At 31.3% G+C, this 12,191-nt stretch overlaps 1 protein-coding gene across 8 annotated transcripts in view; it reads left to right on the top strand.

Moving 5' to 3' along the window:
- The window catches only part of THRB (thyroid hormone receptor beta), a 234,447-nt gene that overhangs the window by 199,765 nt on the left and 22,491 nt on the right, over positions 1 to 12,191 (top strand). For all 8 annotated transcript variants that reach the window (XM_081932906.1, XM_081932904.1, XM_081932908.1 and 5 more), the window contains 2 exons: positions 8,767 to 8,867; positions 11,905 to 12,052. In XM_081932906.1, coding sequence (XP_081789032.1) covers positions 8,767 to 8,867; positions 11,905 to 12,052 — 249 coding nt within the window. The remainder of the gene's footprint in view (positions 1 to 8,766; positions 8,868 to 11,904; positions 12,053 to 12,191) is intronic.

Raw genomic sequence — 12,191 nt, forward strand, 5'->3', positions numbered from 1 at the left:
CTTCAAATAACAACGTATTCACATAAATTGCTATTGCTGAACTAAACCCATCAACATTGTTTTTAAAAGTAGTGTAAAATTTTCATTCTGTCTTTCGATAAAAATAATATAATTCAACTTTCATTTAATTCATATAATTCATTTTCTTTTGCAGTAATGTTTTATTTCAATAAGCAAAGGGGTTAATTATTTTCATGCAGTTTATATTTTATATCATTTTGTTTGTTAAGAATAAAGTATTCCATATTTTATTTTATTACGAATAGTTATTATATAGAGACAGTATATAGAATTAGTATACAATGGATAGTGCAGTGGAACTATAAATGCTAATATAAAATAGTAAAATTAATTTCAGTTCGCAGTTCTTACTTTTTAAAAATCTTATAGAATGACAAAGCCTATTTCACTGGAAGTTTCTCAAAATATTTTATTTCTAAACAACATTGATTTTCTTTCACACAGTTCCAAGCAGTTCTATAATTCATTATTGCTATAAGTGTCCCATTTTTATACTATCCATAGATTTTCTTTGCTCACAATCTGTGCATTGCTACTGCCAGATGGCCATTCAGTTGAGTTTGTTTTCCTTGAAAATCAATTTACATTGAAGTTTATTAGTTGCATTTATTTACCTATATAGAATATTTATATTTTCTTTATTGCCTAACATCAGGATGGCTAGCAATATAATTTAAAAATCAAATGCAACAAAAACAAATTTTGAAAAGTTACTAAATAGTAACTTCTAAAGCAATTAAAATACATATTAATATATTTAAAATATGATGAAATAATTAAAAGATAATTGCTTAGAAAAAAGAACTCCTGCCCAGCCAGAGAAAGGAGAATTAGTTAACAGTGTCTTATGGGTATATGTATATGTGTTTGTGGGACCCACAAAAATACAATGAACTGTGTGGGAATGGGCTATCCTCTATTCCTGTGATGGCAAATCTATGGCACGCATGCCAGAGGTGGCACACAGCAGTCTCTCTGTGGGCATGCGAGCCATTCCACCAGTTCAGCTCTGCTGTGTATCTGTGCACACCTCCCGCTGGCCAGCTATTCTTTGGGTCTGTCATGCATGCGTGGGTTCTGGGGCACGTGCAGGGGGGCAAGCATGTGCAGGGGGTGAATGTGCAGGGGTGGGGCACATCTCCGGGACTGCACGCAAATTGCATTTTGGTGGTTAGTGCACATACACCGCATTCGCACCCGTGCCTGCATGCTTTGGGCACTCAGTCTGGAAAAGGTTAGCCATCGCTACTCTATCCTAACCCAGGTTAGATTGAAAATCGTAGCTTGAATATATGATATACTATTACTTTATTATGTTTTGTCTAGATTATGGAAAACATTTGTGTTGCATTAAAGCAGAAAATAAAATTTAATATGAATTGTTTGGAATTTGGAAATATTTTCAGTTCATAATTTTCTGCCTGCTGATTATTTATAAATGCGTTACACAATCTAGCTAAAATAAAACCTTATTAGATCCCTAAGATATCATAAGGATATTTAATATACATTATTATGAAGTAACTTTAACCTTCCATTAATTAATGGAATTAATTAAACTTTGCTTGTCAAGTGAAGTGCCTGAAAAAGTTTCCTTATCTAATGTATGTATTACACACAAATACCCAACCATTCAATGTTCCTATTTAATATGCTGGTATTTTTTGTGCTTGTAAATTACTTCTTTTGAAGATATTAATGATTTTTACATGGGCTAGTTTCCAAATTAATGATTATATATTTAGCATATTGAAATTTAAAAATACAATGAAAGATTATTTATTTTTTTGCCAGTAATTAATTTTTTGTTTATATTTCATATTTCTAAACGGCCCATTCCCCTCAAAGAGTTCTGCCAGCTAAACTTACTTATGCAATACACAGCCTGTGTACCAAAAAATAGTCTATCATTCAAATGGATTTACTGCCCAGAGTTGTTTGAAACAAGACAAGCAGCAAATAAATAAATAAATGAAACCAATAAATAAAATGTATGGCCAAGTGAGTGAGTCTGCTAGCATTATTTTGAATATTTGTTATATGAAAGTGTAAAATAAATATAAAACATTTTAAAAGTTGAGAAGAGTTTATCTAATTATTAAATAGTTATTATTAAGGCACATGTGAATGAAACAGATGCAGAAACAGCTCACACTGAGAAGAAAGCAATTTAATGAAATACAACTGGAAAACCAATTAAGCTTAACTTTAATTTGTAAGCAGTAGTCTACTTGCTGATTAAGGAGGCCAGTTTTGTAATTTCCCACCTGTTGAATTCAATAACACATCTATTAAAGTCAGTGAAGTCTGAGAAATCTGCTTTCTTGCAAATGTGTTAAATTACCAAGCAGCAGGGAGTTTGACCTAAGTATGTGTAAGGCAGGAAAGGTCCACTCAGATAATTCTGCCAATCAAAATCAATACAGTAAAGTAGATGACAGATTTAGACACTAAAGTTTTGTTTAAAACACAGACTTACTGCTGGTGTCATCGGTATTGCCCTTCAGGATTTTTCAATTAATGCTGAAAAGCAGGGTTATTGATTTTTGGATTTTCAGCATATCGTCCTTAGGATTGCCTAAGTGTTCTTTCTGTTGCTCACACTTAAATTGATAGTGCTAGAGGCATAGTTAAACTCTTCCCTTAGCAATAATTTTATAGTCTTAGTGAAAGGCAATGGAACTGGTTTTATAAAGTATTCATCACCCCCAAAAGTGGGGTGGACTGGACATTGCTTTTTTGCCAGAGGGCCAAGAGTAAGCGGTATCTTCTCTAGGAATTAGCATGCAGTCACAGATTAAGACATTTAACTGTCATAAATCTGCTTTCCAATATATGGGACTCATAGGGCAGTTCTCCATCCATCCCTAATATAAAGAGGGTATTAGCCAGTCATTGGCTGTTCTAAAGTTAAGCATACAGTTTTACTGTTCCCTTTCTCAGTGTCGTGCATCTGTTCCCTACTTTCTTGTTCCATGCATATGCACATCGAGTATATATGCATGTGAATGTGTGCACGCATATGTAGAGTATAGGCTGAGAGAGGATAACAAAATGAACTATTGCGTGCAAGAAATTTATGAAGCTCACTCAGCTGCCAACAGCAACTGCTACATGCAGCCTTCAGATTATTGCACTTATATCGAAGATAGTCAGAGTTACAGCAGTTGTGATGCTCAGGTCCTGCACAATAATAACATATATATGGAACAGGCCTGGGCGGTGAATCAGCCTTATACCTATAGTTACCCTGGAAACGTTTTTAAGAGCGAGTATTCTGACATGGACATGGCCCTGCATCAATACAACCCAACTGAATATTTCACTGAAGAAAAGCCTACTTTTTCTCAAGTACATTCACCAGCCTTCTCTCAGAAAAAAGGTAGGGGAAAATTTTGTCATTTCTTAGAGAAAAAGAGAGGGTGGGAGAAGAGAAAGAGCTCAATAACATCTATTTGCATCTAATTCTTTACAGAAGAAAAAGCATACTTTTCTGAGTTAGATGCGTAGAGGTGTAAGACTGCCTGTCTAGAATTGGAAGCAATAGCAACAGATGTTGCTAGGTGATTTTTGAAATGGCTTTATTTTGAAGCATGATAAATGATAATGACATGCAGGCATTTTTACATTAATATCAGGAGGCTTTTTATATGTGAACAATATTTTCAAACTGCCAGCCTACTATGCTATTCATTTGTAAGTGGTTTGAATGAATTAAAGTTTCTTCTTAACAGTCAATTCATTTGTGGTTTGTAAAATGTATGGTCTTCTGTGTCTTCATCTCTTAAGTGACTACTGCCTATTTAACATCTTTAGTTCTCATTATGTGTGCAAAAGTTGCCATGCCACTGTTGCATAAAATGCTAATCACTGGATTTTATAATATAGATAAAATTTATATTTACAATATAAACCAGTTCAGGGGAAAAAACTGTTAGAAAAACAAAGTGTAACTTTACTTTCTCATCCAATTGATCAAACAGTTGGGTTGGTGGTACAGTTAATTATAAGAGAATAATTCTAAATAAATAATTTCTATACAATATTGAAGGATGCCTTTATTTCAAATTACATTGCATTATGTTTCACAGCAAGCAAGCTATTCAACATCTGTGAGAAACACTTTGCTGCATGTATATAAAATATTATTTCCTCTGTAATACATTTTATTTCATAGACCATTACTCTATTATCTTTACAGTGTTAAATGTTACTTTTCTTGACAGTCAGCAGTTATCTATGTATGTAACTAACACTGCAAGTTAGTTGAATTTGTTCAAACAATCTAAAATATCTGAGTAAATGGTCTACTGTTTGATCATTATTTTACAACTATTCATACAATTAAGATCTGAGCAAATATCAAAATTACTATTTCTTTTAAAACACTTCTATAGATGAATGTCATCTATTTAAAATAGAATGCCACAATATTAAAAATTGTTATTTTGCTAAGCTTGAGGTATACCTAGCAGCATTTATTGTTCTTAAATTATTACTTATAGTAATAAGTAATAATTTAAGCTTGAGGTATACCTAGCAGCATTTATTGTTCTTAAATTATTACTTATAGTAGAGAAAGTTACAGTAGTTTAAAAAAACCATACTGGTCTAAAAGTCTAGAATATTTTTTAAAGTTACTAAATGATAAAAAATAGATTTAAATTATTCATCATATTTAAAATGTTCCAGAACTGAAAAACTGACCAATATGTAAATATTTAAAAGGTTTAGTGTATATTTAAAAAGTAGGATTTTTTTAAAAATGAAATAATCTAATCTCTATATCTTCTTTTTCTTTTCTATTTCCTTCTATTATTTCTGTCTTTGTATTTTTCTCCCTTTTGAATCTTAATGTAAATAAGTAAAATATATATACTTTTTATTTTGTTCTTTTTATCTCTGTCTTTATATAGAAACTATATAACCAACACACTTGTTTTGTTAGCAAATATTAGTAATAAAGTTAACCAAAACTGCATGATATTTTGCAAATATAACTTCACAAGATTTCTTTCCATATACAATTTGTAAACTATTATACGGCTATAAAATTAAACAATTCTTGATAATTATCATTTTATAATACTATAATATTTATATGTATTAGACTTCAATATTACAGATTAATACATTAGTCTGTACATAATAATTGTATGTTAGCAAACTTTAAATATTAGTAAATAGTGGGTATTTCTTGGAATCTTCATTGTGATATTTTTCTCCAATAATTTTTTTCTTGCCTGGTTTTCATTGAATATAAAAGTTTTCCAAATATTTAGCAGTAATATGTTGCTGTCAGTGAATGAAACTCATATGCCTGCAAATAATTTTTGCTCATTTTCTTGGTCAGCAAAGATAGTGTAACATATTTGTTGATCAAATTGTATTAGAAACTATAAACATATTTTATGAGACCTTTCAGCCAAGCCCTGATAAAAAAAATTTGATCAGTTAATCCTCTCTTGAAGGCAGACAGCTGTAATATATAACATTTGTGACACTATTGATCCACAATTGATTTCTCTTATTTTACATGCATATTTTTTTGCAGCTAGCAAAGCCTTAATATTAGCTCATTAAACAAAATTAAGATTTAAAGCAGGTGTTCACAGTTGGCTTTACAAGCTCTTTATATTCGTTACATATAACTCTGACTAACTTGGCTTGTATTTATTATGCCAGTACTTGCCATTATATTTTTATAGGCTAGTATCTAAAAAATTAAGAACCATACATTATATCTTTAGATTAAAAAGAAGGTACATTTCTGAGTTTCTAATTCTGACCAAAATGTCGTTATAAAAGTTGCATAGCTTGTGAAAAAAGGTATTTACATAATTGGTAGGATACAATTTTAATTCTAAGAATCTAAACATTATGAAACATACATATTTTATATTTCAGTCATATATTTCCAGCTGTTTGAGAATTTTCATCCTAAAATCATAGCTACATTTAAATTGCAGAAAATTAATCAAGATGACAAAAATCAGGATCCTTAAGATATTATATGCTAAAGTAACTCATGAATTATTGGTTTTATATATGGTAACAGCACCGAGATTATTACATGCACAAAGATGAAGAATACAGAAATACCCACAACAGAGGATGAATGGTAAAAATGGTAGAACTTAACAGAAATTAATAAATTAATTTGTTTGATTAGGAAATGAATAACTAATACTGTTATACAAGACTAGAAACTGATGATTTCTGGATTTACTAACTGTATATGCTGTGTATGTATATGAGCAGATGGGAATTATGTTATATAATTGTGAAGGGGGAAATAGTATCAAGTATGTCTTATAAATGCTGCAAGGAAAATCATAAATTGCTTCTTTAAATACTTTTTTCTTCACTTTATTTTGTTGTTCTTTATCATTTTTACTTTTATTTTTGTATTTATTTTTTAACTTTGTAAATAATTCTTTAATAGAAATTATTTTTTAAAAAATATATATGCTAAAGCAACTTATATGGTAGTGCAGAAAGGGCATTTCTATGTTGGGATACATTGGTTAACATAATGCATGCCTCTCCTAGAATATTAAGGAAATGAAAACTAATACAATTCATTCTACATGAACTTTCCAGTGGGAGGATCATTTGGAAAAGGAAAAAGAATCATTTCCTCTTTCTGTAACATTGTATAGGCATCTGCATTTATTACAAAATTTTAATCACAGCATTGTATATTCTATTTCTCTTCAAAATCTTATCATTAAGCAAATTGTTTAATTGAACAACCATGGAGTTTTAATTGTGTTTCTGTTCATATTTTTAACACAATAGCCATTTTTTTACTAAATGCCAATCAATACATTGACAAAATGTTTGATAGGGTAAGAAGTGGAATAAATTCCAATCATTAAAGTGTATCAAAAGATGAAATAATTTTTGACTTTAGCACTTGTACCATGAACTTCCTATTTTTCAAACCAGACAAATGATTTAAAAAGCAGCTGTGGATTTGCCTAAGAAACCTGTTCTGTTTCTCTGCCTTATGCAACAATTGATTCTACCTTAAATTTAGGAATATATGTATTTCTAAATTAATTTGAGCTAGGATTTAATTTGATTGTTAGTCATATTAGATTAATTCATATCTCATATTACTATAAAATGAATCTTCCTTCAAGTGAGTAAGACTGGTTTGAGGCTGGTTCAATATATTTAAGAACAATGCAAGAGCAAGACCTGCAAATGGCATGTTTATGAATAGCTAGACACCTATTATTTATCACAGGGTTTGAAAATAGGTTCCTTAGTCAGGGGCTTTCACCATTTACTCAAGCAACCTTCTACAGCTTGAACAGAACACAGGTAATATCCTATAATTTTCTTTAAAAGAGTACTCTTTTCATACAGAAAGAACCCTGGTATATTTTTGCTTCGAGGAATGAAATATAATATTAACATTACATAATATAAAAGCTTAGCAGCAAGAATAAAGTTGAAAATTCAATTGTACAAGAGAGGCAGGAGCTCTTTAGTCATCAATATCACTACTATCACAATATCACTAATATATCAGCACTTCTCTGCTGATATATTTTTAGAAGTTCATGTTTAAAAGTGGATATAGCAGCGACTACTGCTAGTGCCTGTTACTGATACCTTTGGGCCAAGAACCTCAGATTCAGAAAGTAAATATGTGAACTCTTTTTATGTTCCCACTAGCACACACAGAGGTAAATCCAAACAAAATCTCGTTTATTAAAGATATACTAGTTAAAGAAAAAGGCTGTATTTAGGTTTATATTCTATGCAAATGTGTATCTTCCTCAGTTTTGGAAAATTATCAGCCTCCAAGATAAAATCGCATATCCCCCTTATAATTTTGAATTATTTTGATGCAATTTTGTCCTGATCTTGGAAACTGGAGCAATTAATATTCAGACTTAATTTTCTTTTATTTGTGTCCCAATTCTGGTAAAATTAAGCTACTTTCATTTCCTAGGCTTTCTCCTTGTAGACCAATGATATCAATGAAAATTCCTGTGGCAATTTGACAAATTCTCTTCTCCCTCACAAATGAAGGAAGATTAAGGAAGAAAAATCTAATGAATAAAATAATAATTTGGGGTGCAATCGTTTTTTTTTAAATCACAAAACCTAATTCTAGCAGGTATTACTTAACCTACAAAAATGGGAAGTCTGATAGTTTCCAGTCAGGTCTTATTTCCATAACTCAGCTTCAGAGAGAAACTGATTAAAAACATAATTGTAGCGTTTCAGGGCTAGATGGAAGAAGAAAAGCAAGAATAATTTAGCTAGGGAAAAAATGGGCCCAGATATGTAGAAGTACAGTTTTTCTAATCTCTAAATTCCCTATTTGACTGGCTTAGTGTTCTATGTTAATTTATGTTAAGCATAATCTTCATTAGGTCTAAGATTTCTTCCAAATATTTATCAATTTTTCTCCATTCTTCTAGGCCAGTTTTATTAATTAGCAACTAAGATACTTTGGTGTTGTCAGAATTGTGTATTGTAAAGCTACATGTTGATTCTGCTAACATTATTTTATTTATTAATTTTAGATTCCTGAATAATTTCTTTTTGTATTTTATAATACCTTGATTCATATTGTTCAGTTGATGTATTTTCTGCCTCTATTTAAGAATCCATTAATGTCAGAGCAGTAAGTTATATTAACATGCATTAAATAATGGAGATTCCTTTTAAATTTATTTTTTGCATTGATAAACTTTCTCTCTCTCTCTTAATTCTTTGCAGGGTACATACCCAGTTATTTAGACAAGGATGAGTTATGTGTTGTTTGTGGTGACAAGGCAACTGGATATCACTATCGCTGTATCACTTGTGAAGGTTGCAAGGTAATAATAGCAATGTAAATAAGAATAAGAATAGAATAAGAATAAGAGCTGGAAATCATAAATTAATTTGATTTCCTCTAATCTTTTCCACTATCTTTAAAGCGCTCCATGGCATAGGACCTAGATATCTGCAGGATCGCATCCTACCACACACGTCCCTGCGACCTATTCGCTCACACAGGGAGGGACTCCTCCTGGTGCCGTCCGCTAGGCAGTGTCAGCGGGCGACACCTAGGAGTAGGTCCTTCTCTGTGATGGGCCCAACCCTCTGGAATGACCTCCCCCCCCGACATTCGAACCACCACCGACCTCCGTTCCTTCCGTCAAAAGTTAAAGACTCACCTATTTCAATCAGCTGGCCTGGCACTTTCTTAGTTTTACCTCCCGGGGATTTATTTTAATTGGGTTTGGGTTTTTAATTGGGGATGTTTTTAGGGTTTTAGAATATATTTATTTCTTGTACAGCCTATCTCCTCCATCCAAATGTATTTAATTGTTTTATGATTGTATTTTTATCTGCATTGACTGTACACCGCCCCGAGTCCCTTTTTGGGAGAGGGGGCGGTCTAGAAATCCAAGAAATAAATAAAATAAAATAAATAATAGATATCACATAAGTGGAAATGCCATGTAGGGAACAGCACATATTATATGTAACAAAACAAGAATAATCCTTTTTTAATATCACAAAGTAATATTTGTGCTTACAATAGAAAAGAGACTCTCATTTTATTTATTGATTTTAGAATTTTAAAATATAATAACAATAAAAAAATCATATGAGGTATAAGATATCTATGAGGTATTCAGGAATCTAAAATATGAGGTGTAAGAAAAAGAAAATACAGTCTAGAATTATAACTTCCACTCTTCTTTTTACTGAATAGTTGCAATCTTACTCTTGGATCTCCCTCTTTTTTGTAATTTCCTTTCCAGAAAGAAGCATCCCAAACATTTTCAAAAACTTGTTTTTTCTGGATTTTTTTTAGCAAGGCATCATATAGCACCATAAGTCCAATAATGTTTTATGAATTAAGGCAAAGATACGTGTCGTAGATAAGGTTGCAGGATCTAATTTGTGTCGGTCACTGGGACCCAAAGTTTAGTCTGCCAAACTTTTGGACTCACACTGGAGCTATCCTCAGGAACTTTTCTTTACTGAAATGCACACTTTGGGCTATTCTATGTGTACTATTTTTTGTAAATAAATGCAGAATATCCCAAAGTACACACTTTGGTAGAAGTTCCCTGAGGAACTTCCAACACTAGTCTGAAAACTTGGAAGACTAAAGCTCTGATGCCAGTGACCAACCCAGGTCACTGGATCCTGCAATGTTTTGTATAAGAAATTTAGTTAGGCTGACGGGGGTTATGTTTTTCTTGCTGTCTTTAAACTTCAATAATTAATTAATGGCTTGACATTATTAATTTGGTCATTTATTAATGACAGTTCTCTCAAGGTCATATATCAAACATATTTTCCTTTGCAGCCAGCACCAGCTGTAAGTTTATGTCAATTTGAAAGCAGGAGTGGGCAAAGTCTATTTTTTTCTAGTGCTGCAGTGAGAGATAGTTCCATGGTGACTAGTAATCACTAAAAATAAAGAAAGGATTTTCATATTTTTTTGTGATAGAATTCAGGATATTTATTTTTTAATAAAAGTAAAAATCATTATGGTAAATTCATCAGAGATGTATGCAATATATTATTTTGTTTAAAATAAGTTATTTGCCACTAAATTCTAGTAGCATGTTCCATATTGGGGGTTTCCAGAGACCTCAGGCTGGCCACTAGTTATGCTGTAAAGATATTTGGAAGCTGGATCTTTCCCTCATCTGCATCTGGTCATTGATAAATAAATGAAACAGATCACACTGTCAAAATCAAGTCGCTACATAGTGGCTTACTGCAGTGTGTGAACTAGCCATCTTTAAGATACAGTAAATTTTGCTTATGTATTTTATAAATCACTTTATAATAACATTCTTAAATGACAGAAGTCTTTCTTTCATAATCCTACTGAAATTATTAATCAATTTATAATTAATTAAATAGATATTAATTGCATCAAAGAGTTTTTCATTTTTAATTTTAGTTCTGTAGCATGCTATCAAAGTGCTACCAGGTATGTGACTGTTGATTTCACTGAGTCTCTAATTTAACTTCAAAACTGTAATAGAGGTTTTTCTCTCTTCAGAGCTAGTTTCAGCTTCTCATTTCTTCATATATCAGCTTAAGAAATGGAAATCAGATACTGTTTTAAATCCATAGGCTCGTATTAAAAGAAAATTCAATGTATGTTATAAACAAGAATTATAGCTAAGCCAATCATATATATATTTCAGATAAAGATATTCAATAAATTACCACCTAGAAAATACCCTCGGGATATGTTTGGTCAAAATGTCTGTGAACTGAATCCATCTAAAGTGTCATGATATAAAATCTAATTTAGTACCTATCTAATGTGCATTCAAATGTCATCCATCAGTAACATTACAGTTTACCAGAAGGTAATATTCATCAGTGCTCCATTATATACTAAACTGATGTAATTATTTACAGAGGTCACAGATTACTTGTAGGAGTAGGATGTCAGCAGTATACAATAATTATTAATCACTACTTTAAAAAAAAAACATGAACTGGAAAAATCCATCAATCCTTTTAATCTTATCTTCTTTAAATAAGCTCATTTATAGCATCTAAATAAGAATTGAGTACAATTATTTGTACAATTTTTCCAAGTAAATAGTTGAAATCAGATGTAGTATAAGGCATATTCTTATTTGTCAGGAGTTCTAAAGTCGTCTTTCGAAAAATTAAATAAGATGTAAAACTAATGCCCCAAACATTGGGGTAGACATGTAACTTAATATTGTAGTTAAGCTTCAGATTCCCAGCTGAGAGAAAATCCAAAGAAATCATATTGCACTTTCTTAATGGTTTATAAATAAATACCCAAGCAAAATATCCTGCACACTTTACAGAAAAGTGAGAGATTTGGTAAAATTTTGTAACTTCTTATTCACACAGGGTTTTTTCCGAAGAACAATTCAAAAAAATCTTCATCCAACTTACTCCTGTAAATATGAAGGAAAATGTGTGATAGACAAAGTCACAAGAAACCAGTGCCAGGAATGTCGCTTCAAGAAATGCATCTATGTTGGCATGGCAACAGATTGTAAGATTTTTTAAATTTTCCTATTTGTTTTCATTAGATATGTTTATTACAATTTGTTTTGATAATCAGTTTTTTATTCCAATTTTTAATTCATATTCTTATATTCGTATTGAAAATATTGATTGATGTGTTCAATTAA

The sequence above is a fragment of the Natrix helvetica genome, assembly GCF_964273705.1.
Source record: "Natrix helvetica genome assembly, chromosome: Z".
NCBI lineage: Eukaryota > Metazoa > Chordata > Lepidosauria > Squamata > Natricidae > Natrix > Natrix helvetica.